The sequence below is a fragment of the Taudactylus pleione genome, unplaced genomic scaffold (genome assembly GCF_031769625.1).
Source record: "Taudactylus pleione unplaced genomic scaffold, aTauple2 ptg000400l, whole genome shotgun sequence".
Lineage (NCBI taxonomy): Eukaryota > Metazoa > Chordata > Amphibia > Anura > Myobatrachidae > Taudactylus > Taudactylus pleione.
In genome coordinates this window covers 1,356,642-1,372,082 of record NW_028284802.1, presented here as the reverse complement: position 1 = coordinate 1,372,082, position 15,441 = coordinate 1,356,642, and the positions used below count along the sequence as shown (strand labels likewise).

The 15,441-nt window shown below is 45.8% G+C and overlaps 1 protein-coding gene across 6 annotated transcripts in view; it reads left to right on the top strand.

Annotated features, from left to right (window-relative positions):
* DAXX (death domain associated protein) overlaps positions 1-7,837 on the top strand; it is a 31,740-nt gene extending 23,903 nt beyond the window's left edge. For 4 of the 6 annotated variants that reach the window (XM_088446620.1, XM_088446621.1, XM_088446622.1 and 1 more), the window contains exons 5-8: positions 940-1,084; positions 3,215-4,319; positions 6,745-6,868; positions 7,325-7,837. In XM_088446620.1, coding sequence (XP_088302746.1) covers positions 940-1,084; positions 3,215-4,319; positions 6,745-6,868; positions 7,325-7,378 — 1,428 coding nt within the window. In that variant the 3' untranslated portion in view covers positions 7,379-7,837. The remainder of the gene's footprint in view (positions 1-939; positions 1,085-3,214; positions 4,320-6,744; positions 6,869-7,324) is intronic. The other 2 variants (XM_088446626.1, XM_088446625.1) reach the window with 2 other exon arrangements.
* Positions 7,838-15,441: the final 7,604 nt, after the last annotated feature.

Genomic DNA, 15,441 nt, shown 5'->3' with positions numbered 1-15,441 from the left:
TAAATCGCACAAAATAGGGACTCACACCCCTATCTATGCGGTGCAGGATCTGGAGCTAGTTTAAATAACTCTTGTTTTTTTTTCTCTTCGACGATGCACGAAACAGTGTGATATCCCAGAGGTGGAACTGTTTGTTATAATATTATTCTACAAACTATTTTGTGGTTTTCCTTATATTTTTTTACATATGGGAGAGAGAGAGAGACCTCATTGGACCTAAGTGATATGGGAACATTTTTAGAATTTTCTTAAATATTGTAGTTTAAAGAGTTTTGATGTGAAGGCAAATCAGTACAGCACTGGGCGATGACCGTGGACTGCACGTAAATAAGTGACCGATAAACACAGGAGAAAGCCGGCGTATTTAGTAACAGTCGTTGGGAAACACGCACTTAACTCTTCATTTTCACCACAGTACTCAGCAGTGACCTAGGCGGGTTTCCGATGAGCTGTGATTTCATAAGTGCCAGATGTGGAGCCCATTATACATTAACTTATAGTATTGCTAATAAAGCCGGCCCTAAGAGCAGGGGCTCTTTGCAACTTATTAAAGTCCTCCTAATTAATTGTATTTCATACAGATTATAAACACTGCAAGGCAACAGACTTTGGAAGGCTCCTAATTCATTAAGCTTACAAATAGGGCACCACCATAATCCATGCCCATCTTTAGCTGAATATTTTGGATATCTTGTTTGCGGCTATTTACAGGTGCACTTTAAGTTAATAGACCCAGAACCTTTTATTGTTTTCTGTAAACTTCCTTTTAGCAAGCAGCATCCTGCGCTGTACTGGAAAATATAACTTACCGTTAATGACCAGCTATTTTCCGCGCAGTCTCCTCCCATATGTGTCACATGATGACTGCAGGTACTTAGTCCAGCTTAACGCCAATTGCAACAATATCTTTTTATTTTTTTTCCTGCTAAACACTCTCAGGGGGCCCAGAGCAATAGACAGTCCCCATCGCCGGCATCAGACGAGGAGGAAGAGGAAGATTCGGACGACTCTGATACAGATATCGAGGAGGAGTTAAAGCAGTGTGAGGAAATTGAAGATGGTGAGGAGGGAGAGGATGAGGAAGGTGAGTCGGGAAAATGATTGAGGCGCAAAACTTTGAAGAGGACATTGGCTAAAAAATAAAATTGCTCATCTAAATGCACATTATTTTTATCTCGCGTTCAAAATGCCACGACATTGCCATTTACTATGTGACCAAAAGTTTCTGAACGCCCCTTGTAATTGGTGTTTGATCATTTCAGCCACACCTGTTGCGAGCAGGTGCATACAGTCATCCACACAGCCGTGCAATCGCTATAGTCTAACATTAGCAGTAGAATGCTTCATGCCGTGAATATGGTACTGTCATAGGATGCTGCATTTCCAACACATGAGTTTCTGCCAAGCCAAAGCTGCTCAGGCCAGCTGTAAGTGCAGTTATTGTGCAGTTATTGTAACGTGGAAACGTTTAGGTGCCTGGAAGGTCATGTTCGTTCACCGAACCGGACTGCAGAGTGCTGAAGCAATTGTCCCCAGTCCCAATATTCACTACAGGGTTCCAAACGGTCTCTGGTAGCAAACTTCAGCACATCAGGAGCTTTGTGGATTGGGTTATCATGACTGAGCAGTCGCTCAGATCATCGTGAGCAATGCCGGACATCAGCTGGGGTGGTGTACAGCACACCGCCGTTGGATTCTGTAGCAGTGGAGACAGGTTGAATGACGGGTGATTCTCAGTTTGCAGAAAATAGCAGGAGAGCACTTTTGTCCAAATGCATATTACCTATTGTAAAGTTTGGTAAAGTAGAAATACCGGTCTGGGCTGTTTATCATAGTTTTCCCTGCGCCCCTTCCTTCCATTGAAGGGGATTCTTATAGATACGGAATATAGTTACATTCTCCTAGGGAATTGTGTGCTTCCAGCTTTGTGGCAGCCACTCAGGGAAAGCCCTCCTGTTTCATCATGGCCATGAGCTCTGGGCCTGATTCAGACCCGCTCGCAAGCGGGCCGATTGGCAGTGCGCATGCGAGCCCCGGAGCGAGCGCAAAAAGCACTCGCTCCGGCGCTCGCATCGAAAAGGGGCGGCTGTCGATGTTGATCGACAGCTCGCCCGGTTTGGAAGGCGAGGAGGGGGGGTGGCTGGGCAAACGGAGGCGTTTCTGCAGGAACGCCTGCCGTTTGTGGGCGGACCTACTGACATCACTCGTGATGTCAGTAGGTGGACTTCCTGCTCTATTAGAGCATGAAGTCCACTGGGGCTTGCGGCAACGAGACCCTACCGCAAGAGTCTCGTCGCAAGCCCGATGGTCGCGATGGACTTGACCATCGTGACCATCACCTGGCCGCCCGCTAAAGCTGTGGGTGGTCACCCACTGCTTAGCGAGCGGCCAGAAGGCTGGCTCAGAAAAAACAAGCGGATGTCCTGATTCAGAGCGAGCACTCGCTTTTTGCATGCGCCTCTGAATCTGGCCCTCTGTGCGCAAAGCCAAGTCCAAGAAATGATTTGAGTTTGGTGTGAAAGATCGGCCTGAGATGATTCTTGTGGTTGATTGGATGCAAATTTCTGCAGCCGTGTTCCAAAAATGTGGTGGAAAGCCTTCCCAGAAGAGTAGAGGCTGTTATAGCAGGGGAAGGGGGGACTAAATGGGATGTAGTTTAAATCCCGGCTGTCGGGAATCCAGCGCTCAGAATGCCAGCACCAGATACCAGTCACAATCCCAGTGCCAGCATCCTGACCGACTGTAAGTTGTAAGGTTAGGCTGAGGGAGGGGGAGGCTTAGGTTTAGGCTGTGTGGAGGGTCGGTTATGTTTGGGTATACAGTTAAGGGTAGGGTTTGGATACTTGCCGACAGGTGTCTATATACTAACACTGTCAGGATTTTGACCGCCGGGATCCCGTACCCAACCCGACTAAATGCATATTAGAACCCATGATTTTGAAATGAGAACTTGTGAGGGCTGTTCGGAGGTCCATTTTCTTTTGGCCATGTTACGGATCAAGCCGTATACATTGTATATCCTATTTTATTTGTACATTTTGCAGAAAGGACAAATGTTTGTACTTGGTAGTATCAGTGACGTCCTTTAGCTGGGCAATAAGCAAATTATTGTATAAACAAATAGATGTAGTTTCATAGTCCTATAGAATGCTAAATCCTTTCTGAAACATGTAGAATCTATATAATGCAATGTGTTCCTCCCTCTACCATCCAGAAGAAAGTCCCGGTGACCAAGAAAACGATGCCGACCAGAACATGGACATGGCGTCCGATCCACAGGTCATTTCAGGTGGAGAGGAGGAAGATGGGGACGAAGAGGCAGAAGAAGCAACGGAACAGGAATCCTCTCCAACTTCGACGTCCTTGTCGCAGGATAAAGAGTCCCCAAATACATCCCTGGAGTCGGAGGAGGACGTACTCCCTTCTGACACACCTGGTCAACAATGTAATGACCCCGCGTCCTCCGCCAAGGTAGAGGATGAGCACAGTAGGGAAGAGGAAGATGGTGCGAATCATATCATCACCTCTGGTGAGAACAGCTTTGAGGAGAAGATGGAGGTGCAGGAAGACGGCTGTGGTGACACAGGGAAGAATGAGAGAGAGGAAGCAAATGTGCCTTTGGAGTGTGAAACACCGATCGGACAGATAGAGGGGTCTGGGAAGTCACCAGATGAGCTAAATAATTTATTACTGGATATCGTGGACTCGTTGACGGAGAAGAATGAAAGTGATGGTGAGTCGGGTGAGGAAGTCCTCTCAGAAGCCGCAGATGACATTTCACAGGGACAAAGCGGCGATGAGAGGACTGTACCTGAAAATGAGCAATCGCCGGCGTCTGAGAATGTCAGCAAAGATTGTTCGTATACTGACCAGCCCGGCGAGGACAGTAGGACAAGCATAGACCCGGAGGCGCAGAGCAGTGAGGGATGCGCCACCACCGGGACGGAGCAGGTCTGTACAGATACTGATGTAAAAAACCATACTCCCTCCGGCAGTGATGCGGAGCCTTGTGCATTAGAGGAGGACAGTTGTGACGTTAACACGGACTGTGACATGTCACCTTTGGGCAACAGCAATGGAGTTCACGCCGCCACAGAAACTGAAAGCCCGGGTTTGCCTCGCCTAAACCGTGACAAAAATAAAAAGGCCCACAGAGACTCCATTACATGCAGAAAGATCAAGGAAGAGAATACTCCAAGCAGGAAGAGGAAAAAGTCCCCATCGCCTACGTGGACGGAGAATGGGATTATAAAGTACAACGGGAGTGATCAGGGTGACGCACCGCCGAAGAGAAAGTGCAAGAGAGAAAAGACAGACTGGTGAGTAAGGGGACAGAGCCTCTCGGTGACTGAGGGGAGGGATGAATGAAGGTGCTGAGTGGGGAATCTGAGAGATGTAAACTACAGTTTGGCAGTTACTGATTGAATATGACACCAGACATTGCAGCATACATGAATGTATATGTGAGAGTTGGCTTCGCCATCAGTCACAGAGAATGAAGCTGTACACACTTTATTTGTTCCCAAAAAAGTAACCATTATATTGTGTGCATTATAAGAAGTGTGTTAACCACTTAACTGACACGTTTTTATTTTCCGAAAACCGCTCAGATATGTATTTGTTATTATGACTGAATTAGGTCAAGAATATCTTTTTAAAACCTATCCGACACGATGGCCATTGACAGCTGTACCATCGATGGCAGATGGGTTCAACCATAGAAACCATTGATTGGTTGAGGGCATAGCCACTATATATAAATAAATCTATATATTCAGGCCATGCCATGCCCGCTCCATTTTGATGTCACACGAGGGCGGGGCCACAATTGCCGGTGATTACAGCAATGCCTGGAGCATCCTGAGGATGCTCCGGGGAGCTGTAAGGGCAGCGGCGTGACCATCTGAAGTGTCCTAAGGATGCTCTAGGTGGCACTGCTGCATAGATTCTGGCTGCAGGGGGCCATTCTAGGCACCCTACTAGCCAGAGGAGGCTAGCAGAGAAAAGCTCAGAGGGTCAGACCAAATGATTCCGAGGGCCTTATACGGCCCCTGGGCCTGAGGTTCCCCATCCCTGGCATAGACGCCCAGCAGGGAGCGTGAGAAACCTTTGAGTTGCCCTCTTGGAATGCATAGGTTTACATTTTTTTGATTCATCAGAGCTATACTCCCAGGTATACATTTATTTCACATATTTTTATTGAACTCTTAAAACCTAATAGAGGTTTAATGAATCATTAACAAAAATATGAGCTGGAGTTGTTACCCAGTGATATCACACAATATCTGTGCATTACTATGGGTATAGAGAATACCTTTTTATCATTCATGTTTCCAATCAGGTTCTGGCAATGATGGAGTTTGATAATCCTAAATAAATATCTTCCTAAATTATCTTTATTGATGATGTCTAAAACAGAAAACTCACAGCCCATGGCTAAGGGTAATGGGGGCAGCCATTACAGTAGTCGGCACACATTGATCGGCCAATATATCTGCCAGTGTGTACCCAGCATTAGACTAGCAGACATAACGCACACATCCACTTTATAACTTCCCTGGTGGGAGAGATGGTGGGGGGAGCAGCAGCAGCTGGGGGGTCTGTGTCCTGGAAATGTAGGTGGGCTTTCCTGTTGAGAGGAAAATAACTGACCAATGAGGATGTTTTAAACTTTAATCTACTCCCCCTTCCTGGGCCCAGCACTATATTAGGTACACAGCTGTTAAATAATAGGCTATCTGTATATCTTGCAGTGCACTAACTACTCTGGCCAAGACCCCCTTGCTGGTGCAGACTGCAACTCTTTTCTATTTTGTTTTTCTCTGAAATTAAATTATAGGCCAACACGTTTTCAGAACACAATCTTGTGCTGGTCAGCCGACTGCGCTGATGGTAGCAGTAGCGACAGATTTGGGTTCACCACCTGTGCCAACAATGACCGGGTTTCCGGAAAGAACACTGGTGTGACTGTATCATACATGCCTACCCTCCCGGTTTTCGCGGGAGGCTCCCGACTTTTCGGGTAACCCCCCGCACCCCCGGAAGGGTAGGCATTTCTCCCGCATTCTGCCCACTTCCTAGTGAAGTGGGCAGAATGAGGAGAATACCCGCGGCGATCACGGGTTTCCGTGAAGGGGGCGGGGCTTAAGATGTGATTCTGCATGAATCACAGCATTTGGCCCCGCCCCCTATGTAAATTTCACCCAATCGTGGCAGTTTTGCCGCGAGGGGGGGGGGCTTAATGACACAAATCGTTAGGCCCCGCCCCCATCGGCTCCCTGCTGCTTCTCTTACCCGGGCTTCTCCCGGGAAGAGATTATAAAAGGTAGGTAAGTATGGACTGTATCAGGCAGTCACAGGCAGTAATATAAAGTTCAATAAAACAAAAGCTGTTAACGCTGCCGTAGGCAACACAAAGGAAAAAAGCATCGTGCTCCTGTACCCACCGAGGGCGAGGAGTTCAGGCTTTGTGTAGGAGTTTCTTAAAGTGCCCTAGCTCCTGCCTGCACCTGTACACCCCATGGTTTTAGTGTCCCCAAATGTGATGCTGATCTATTATATCATTTTCCCAAATACTGATAAAAAGTGCAAAAAAAAACAAAAGACCACAATGACAATGAGAACGCGATGAGAATATTTATTTTATTCATGTTCTTTAAACTGCAAACATTGTGCTAAGTCACCAGCATCGTTCACGGTCCTATGATGTGTATTAATATGTATATTGTCTCCACCCTCTTCCAGCAGCTCACACACCTCTCTCTCCAGCTCCACGGATGCTGACAGCGATAATGACCTCACTGTGGACCTGGTAGTGACCTGCAGCCCCCCGGAGACGCCACCCCGGCCATCTGATCAGTGCACAAAGGTGAGGAATGGAGCAGCCGTCTCTCTGCACAGGAGATTAGTAGTAGAAATCGCTATAAAACCAAATGACAATATATCTAATTTCACTCTTTTTCTCCCCTCCCCTCTTTTTTTTCCCTTTTCTTTTTTTTGTATTTCGCTATAATCATGATATCTCTCCCGTCCCTTCTCGCCTACCCTTCCCCTCCTGTCCTTCCATGCCTTATCCCTCCTTACCCCACCCTTATTCCAATCCTCACCCCACCCCATTCCCTTACCCAACCCTTATTCTTTTTCCTTCTCACACTCCCTTTGCCCACCCTTATTCCTCTCCCCACCCTTATTCCAATCCTCACCCCACCCCCTTACCTCTTGCCTCTCCTTCACCCCATTCCCTTACCCACCCCTTATTCTCTTTCCTTCTCACACTCCCTTTGCCCACCCTTATTCCTCTCCCCACCCTTTCCCCTCTTCCCAGTCCCACGCCTCTACGCAGTGTGACCCGGACGAAGTGATTGTTCTCTCTGACTGACTTCTATGTACAGTAACGTTGAGGCGAAGGTGTCTGGGACCATTGGGGGCAGGGGGTGGTGTGTACTTGAGTGATGTGTCTGGATATTAGGAGAGTAGCCGCCTAGTGGTGGTACCAATGTGGAGAGAGAGAGCATTGTGAGTTAGGTGTGATAAGTGGGCGAAGTCACGGGACTGCCAACTCCATACGTAGTCATTAGGACCTGGACCTCAGGGTATATCCGCGTGATGTCTCCAGCCGCTCCCTTGTGGATGTTAGTAGAAGGCCTTTGGGAAGAGTCAGCCTTGAGGATTACTTGGCTTGTGTCTGAGTGGATATCACCTTGGGATAACTTAATTATCTCCCTGGGCAGTTTTGGATATCCTCTCCCACACACATAAACCTTCTTTACTTTTTTTTTGTAAAAAAGGAGGAAAAAAAAAAGAAAAAAACCTTTGAGAATAAATCTTTGTTTTATTACGTCTGTCTCCTGTGTTTTGTGCTGTAGTGTTGTTACTAATGTGTTACTATGACAAGCGTCAGGTATCATGTTTGCTTTGGTGCTTTTCCCCCTTTAACCTTCTGAAATTAAAATTACACATTAGAAAATAATTAATTTCATTTCACTTTCAACTGTTGCTGTTATAAGGGGAAATATATTGCAGGCTGGTTATTTTCATAGAAGTTTAGATAAAACTCTTGGATGGTTGTCATCCCTGCTCCAAGTATAAGCCAAATTGGAAAGTCTGTATTTATGTTTTACTAGCTGGGATACCCGACGTTGTCCGGGTTGGAGACTGGACCCTGAAGTACACCTGCAGCCTTTATTTGTTTACATTGGCCTCGCCTATAACCCTATTTCATTGTTCCTGAAAAAGAACCCACTGTTTCAATGCATGTTAGCAAAGGGTGCCCGGATATCAGCGGTGTTGAGTTGGTGCTGACCAGTAGACTTGGAGAGACAGCGCCGCTGGTCGCGAGGCAATCAGAGCTCACGGACCTGAATAGGCGCTGTGTAGGGGAAAATGTATGGGGGGTTTTTTACCTCTGGGGAGGCCTTGTAAGATCTTGCTATGTGGCCCCAAAGTTCTAGTTACGCCTTGCATGCAAACACAGAAGGCTCACTTTTTAAAAAGGACTAATGCTGGGCATACGCTATACAATTATCGGGTCGATCTGCTCTTTATCTGTGGAACACCCCAATAATTGTATTGTGTGCGGCCGACCGATGCTAAAATATCGATCGTTCGGGCATGCTGGATCATCCAGCATGCCTGTGCGATGCGATATACTGTAAGTTAAATGTCAGCCACATCGGGCAGTGTATGAACAGCCTCGGCCGACTGATGGACATTTCCCTTCACAGGGAAGGAACGGGGAAATGTATCCTCCCCAGGGGCGGAGCGCAGATATCGGGGCCAAAATACTGTCCGAAATCTCAGTGTATGCCTGTGATATCTGCAGGCTGCCAGATAAAATGTGTGTTGGTCTGACAGGCATTTTATTTGCCAGTGTATGCCCAGCATAACTCTGGATTTAATACTGAACTTGCACGAGTCATAAAGTTTGACACTTGCTAAGACTGTGAGGTAAAAGGACACTTTTGTAGCTCTCACACAGGTTTTTGCTAGACTGCCAATTTCCACTGGAGCCAGCCCCAGAACCTGTGTAATTTAAGTGTCCCCATTTTAAGGGATTGTGTGACAGTGTGTGACCCTGGCAAAGTTCATACCTAGGCATAAACCTAATCCTGACCAAACTACACCACCATGCCAAATTTAGTGGAGCTAGGTCCAAAACACTGGCTGTGCATAAAGGACAGACGGACAGACACACATTTTCTCACTTATTATATAGATGTATTCATTTATATAGAGCAAAAATATTCCGCAGAGGATATTTCAGTCATTCAAGTCCGTCTCTGCCCCAGTGGAGCTTACAATCTATATTCCTTATCACATTATTTTTTTTATTTTTTTTTTATCACATTCAAATTATCCTACCAGTATGTTTTTGGATTGTGAAAAGAAACCAGTGTACCCAGGGGATACATGAGGAGAACCTAAAAACTCCACACAGATAGGGTCTTGGTGGAAATAAGTACCAAGACATCTGTGCAGCAAGTCAGTGATTCTAACCACTACGCCAATCGTGCTACCCATTTATTAAGTGGGAACTACTATACAGTAAAATCTCCTGACATGAAATACTAGACGTAAGATCTGAGGGATCAGTCACCCGTATTATTATGGAAAATGGTATATTGCCAGATTTTACCATGTAATTATTTCTGCATAGTGTCTCTTCAATGAACAGCTGAACCCATTGTATAGTGTCCCAGTTGCACAACCTTACCAGCATTGCGCGCCTCACTGAATAGGTCAATTTATGGGCTGCATTCTATGGGCTTTTTTTTGTATTATTAAAGCAATCCAGCAATACATTAATCTGTTGTCTGTTTCCCCAGAAATCCCTGTTATGTTCAAACACAACTTTTCCCAATGGTTTGATGGGAAATAAGTAGGGAGCATTTTCGGTTTGTGCATAAACCTAGCCCCCGAGAGGGCTAGGTTTATGCAACCCCAGGGGGAAGGTTATGTTTAGGCACCCCTAAGGAAGGGTTAGTGGGGGGGAGAGGGGAGGGTTAGAGGGTATTTACGATCCCTAGTTGGGATCTTCATTGTTCGGCCTTCCCCTGTCTGTATTTAGTCCGGCAGCATTACATACCGATTCTCTGATTACCATTGTCCCCTATGGGTTGAACAAAGAAGTTTCCTGTGATGGTTGTGACTCTGAGGGCGGTTACTAATTTTTAATTTGTCTCAAATTATTTTAAATTTATAACGGTGTCAAAGCTGGTTTAGTGGCTGAGACAGAATCAGTGTAAAAATTAGCTTGGAGCGACGCCATCTTGCGAATGGCAACCAGACTCCATCTTAAAAATAAGAATCTGCACGACGCCATTTTGCGAATGGCCGTCCAGCGCCATTTTAAGTTACAACTCACAAGCTAAGTACAGATGGCAATGTTTTTGGTAATCCTTTTAGAAGCCATGACAGGCCCATTCTGGGGACAACCTTGCATAGAAAAATACCAAAACAACTAGAAAAAAACAGCTTCCTGAGAAAAGTAATTAGAAAAGACAATACACCAGGAACTGTAGGTGTTTTTGCATGTAAATGGAGAGACCCCACATGTGGACAGGTGTAGCTGTGGCAATTGTAATATGGCCCAGACACTTGAATTTGACTGAATGAACAATGGTAAGAAATCTGCTTGAAAAGAAATGACACAGGTATCCTAATTAGAAGAAGAAAGCTTTTAAACTCGCTGCCAGACAGGATGGCACCAGCAATCGGCTGGGGGTCTCCACCCTGTTTTGAGAGTGAAGCTCACTGCCCATAACACATTGTATTGCAGTTTAAAAATGTTAGTAAGGGATGATAGAGATATATATATATATATCTGTGTGTGTGTGTGTATATATATATATATATATATATATATATACACGACTCTGCAAAGTGTGGCACTCCACGCAATAAACACACAGGAGACGGCTTGTAGAAAACAGTTAACGTTTCAATGCATCAGCATTTTCGTCAGAACAAATTCGCAGTGTAAAAAACATACCTTATATACATAAGCATAATCACCCAGTGATAATCAGCATGCTTGCTAAGGCGCGACCACACGCCCAAACTCCAGCAGCTCCCTAATGACGTCATCACGTCGCTCCATGAATGACACATTCCCATAACCATAGTAACACAGTAACAAAATACACAGACTAAACATACAACAAACAACGCTGCACCATACATTTTGCAATGATGTTAACAACATTAAGTGCATTAGCACCCAATAAAGTGTAGAAGCGCTACATATATTTTGCCTACTCACATCTATGACGGCACATATCGTGCCCAAAGACGCTGGCTATATCAATAGATATAAAGACCTATGATATAAATCTAGCCCACTCACATATACCTATTCAATCAATTCTACAGGAATGAACTTAAGCCCAGTTGCTCATTGAGCCCTCTGGGTGCCATAGTACCCAGACGGTATATCCACCTAGTCTCACGCTGCATTAACAATCTACTTCTATTACCACCCCTAGATAGGGGGGGAACGTGATCAATCATGCGATACTTAAGCATGGACAAAGCATGTCTAGCACTGGCAAAATGCCTTGCAACAGGCTGATCACTTCTACCTCCATTGATTGCCGTTCTAATGGCACTTCTATGCGCAGCCATGCGTTCCTTGAATGTCCGCTCGGTCTTACCAATATATGAAAGACCGCACGGGCATATAATTTGATAGATTACATATTGTGAATTGCATGTTAGTTTATGTCTAATGGTATATCTAAAGCCTGAGTGAGGATGGTAAAAACTGTCTCCAGGGATCATGTATCTGCAAGTAGTGCACGTACATCTAAAGCATCCTAGTTTACCGTCAGACCTATTATCTGCCATGGGAACAGGGCTCGATATATCTGCTTTAACGAGAATATCTTTAAGACTACGTCCACGTCTATAATATGACATAATGCGCGTGTCATTTAGTTTCAAATCATGGTCACTTTGTATAATATGCCATAGCTTTTTAGATGTTTTGTTAACATAATGACTGTTGCAATTATATTGGTTAACCCATGGTACACATTCAGATTTATTAGTGCGCTGACCTTGTGCCAAAATTGCATTTCTATCAAGATTAAGCACCCTCTGTTTGGTTGTTTCCAACTCTATAGGGTCATAGCCCCTAGCGATAAATTTACGTATCATATCATCCATCCCCATTTCAACCAATTGTGGGTCAGATGTAATACGTTTAATCCTCATCAATTGGGAGTAGGGTAGCCCCTTCACTAGCGGCCTGGGATGACCGCTATGAAACCTAATGAGCAACTGGGCTTTAGTTCATTCCTGTAGAATTGATTGAATAGGTATATGTGAGTGGGCTAGATTTATATCATAGGTCTTTATATCTATTGATATAGCCAGCGTCTTTGGGCACGATATGTGCCGTCATAGATGTGAGTAGGCAAAATATATGTAGCTCTTCTACACTTTATTGGGTGCTAATGCACTTAATGTTGTTAACATCATTGCAAAATGTATGGTGCAGCGTTGTTTGTTTGTTGTATGTTTAGTCTGTGTATTTTGTTACTGTGTTACTATGGTTATGGGAATGTGTCACTCATGGAGCGACGTGATGACGTCATTAGGGAGCTGCTGGAGTTTGGGCGTGTGGTCGCGCCTTAGCAAGCATGCTGATTATCACTGGGTGATTATGCTTATGTATATAAGGTATGTTTTTTACACTGCGAATTTGTTCTGACGAAAATGCTGATGCATTGAAACGTTAACCGTTTTCTACAAGCCGTCTCCTGTGTGTTTATTGCGTGGAGTGCCACACTTTGCAGAGTCGTATATCTCACCAATTCAGTGGGGGCAACCAGCTAAGTAACCATGTTATTTTGAGTGCCGGACCTTGATAGATATATATATATATATATATATCTATATCCATCATAAATAGACTCGCATGCGTAAACACCGCACATTACGCACAGTTGCACTGTTAACATAACGCACATTAGCGTTATGATATCCTGCATGTGAACGCTGTTAGCTGCATGCGTACGCATCTGCCACAAGTTAACTAGCGTCTTTTCCCAAACCCATAATACTTACACACTGCACACTCACGTAAAAGGTTCCATAGCTTCAAAGTGTAAGATTCAGGTTGTATTCATTTATTACTAATGTTGTGAAATAAAATATTATTTGGTATCTAAGGTTTAGTACATGATAAGCAAATAGTTTGTTGTTGTACTGATCGACTCTTTCCGGTATCATCGGTGAGAAGATCGCAACCTGCATTCTCAACTTGTGAACAGTAGAGAGTTAAAACACTAAAATGTACTTTGTAAAATTAAGAGCTTAGATTTGAGTGCAGGGGGAATAGAGGAGACAATAGGCTGTCGGAGGCTGACCTGTGTCCATTTGAATCAACCTGTTAAATATCCTGTAACAGATGCACCCGCTCTGGGAACCAATGAAACCATGCCAAACTTTTCTATTATATTGCTTATCCCTGTAAGGGTATAAATGTGCTTACAGACTCCAATCTGGAGTGTTCATGCTGATGCTGTTGATGGAGGTTTCTTATGGATGCCGGTAAACTGTTCCCAGTGCGCGTGCGTATGTATAACACTACCTTGGGTCTGTATAATTTCTTTGCGCTAAATTGTCTTTAGATCACAGCGTGTAATCTACTGTTTTATGTTGAACAATATACTTTGTGCTTTGGAAACACATTTTCAAGGTCTGAAGGCTTTTATTTTACTGTATGACTGCGTACGCAAATAGCGTCAATTTTAGAAGGTATAGGCAGGTTTTAGAAGGTATAGGCAGGAGCGTATAGAGGTTTAAATTCAGTATCCCTAGATGCGGGCTCGTTGAGTGAGGTCACTACCTATTCACACGATAAACATACGGTTATCGATCTCTCACCAAAGGGTGGAGTGTGGCCACAAGCAGTTTACCTGTAACCACTTGATTCTGAGAAACCGCTACCCATTATCGTGTGAGTCAAGGTACGCTGACTAGAATCCAGGGACAAGAAAGGAAAAAGTTTTTCCTTTGTTGATAGAATTGCATGCTAAAAGGGGTACCGCAGTATTGCGTACACGGCTGGGTCGCACTTCTGCGTACGCAGCAGAGACTCATTTTTGCGTACGCAGCTAAGGGTAAGAGTCATACGGTTGTGTAGTAGTCGCATTATTGTGTATGCGACTAGTCGCACAATAGCGTATACGTATTTCCGGTCTTGCTGCCACATGTTTCAAAACAAAGCCATTGGGGTTACTTTATCAATTGTTGCCAATAACTGGGTTAATGTGTATTTCTACATCAGGGTCCATAGAGTATCCACAGGATACCTTGGGGTATAGGTGATGACGTCAGGCATCATAGAGTTAAGTTTTCAGCCTCCCAGGATGCACTAGGGTCCCCCTCCTATACCCCGCCCCCGAGCCAAGGCATCTGTTTCGTTTGGTGCCCGGCTGGAGTCGGATGCACCTGTTAGAGGGGGGCTAAGAAGAGCCCCTGAAGTTTTCTTCAATGCAGCTGTGGCTGCACATCTGGAAGTACAGCATGGACAGTCAGTGCTGACGTCCATGCTGTCTTCCCTACACCCCTGCCGGTACCGATCCGGGGATGCTGGTAAGCATCTGGGGTCACAGCTAGCGGTGACCCCAGATGGGCCGGATCCAAGGGGGCAGCAGGTAAGCAGCGGGGTCCCGCGGTGGGAACCTGCTGAAACATGGTCCAGAGTCCCCAGGCAGGGGGGGCTCCCTGGGGACTGGCTGCAGCGTGGAGCCAGGTACATAACCTGCGCTTCCACTACCCCCCTGGGACAGCAGACCGTGGCTGAGCGGTAGCGCTGCGGCGTCGCAGGGGTTAATTACATGCCAGGGGAGCGCGCCTTCCCTGTACACAGCCGGCGCCTCCCCCGCTGCACACAGCCCTCTCTGCACTGTGCTGACTGGTCCTGTGGCAGCGCTCCTCCCCCAGGCCGGCCTCCTCTGTGCTCCTCGGTGGCCATGACGCTTACCTGCATGTCCCTATTCTTTTACGCCATCAACAGTTCCTCAGGTTTGCAATCCGCAACAACCACTTTCAGTTCCGGGCGTTACCTTTTGGGCTGGCGACAGCACCACGTGTTTTCACCAAGGTGATGGCGGCTTCCCTGCGGCTGCAGGGAGTCCGCATGTTACCGTACTTGGACGACCTTCTGTTGGTGGCAGGATCTCCAGAGCTCCTTCTACGCCACTTGGACCTGACCATTGCGGTACTGCAACGGCACGGCTGGTTGATAAACTGGCAGAAGTCCACCCTGATCCCGTCTCAGCGGATTCTGCACCTCGGAGCCTTATTGGACTCCGGACAGCAAAGGATCTTTGACGGGGGAAAAGATCTCTGCCTTGCAGTTGAGGGTGCGCAGTTGTCTGCAGCATCGCCGGGTGTGTCTGCACTCAGCGATGAGGTTACTGGGCTCCATGG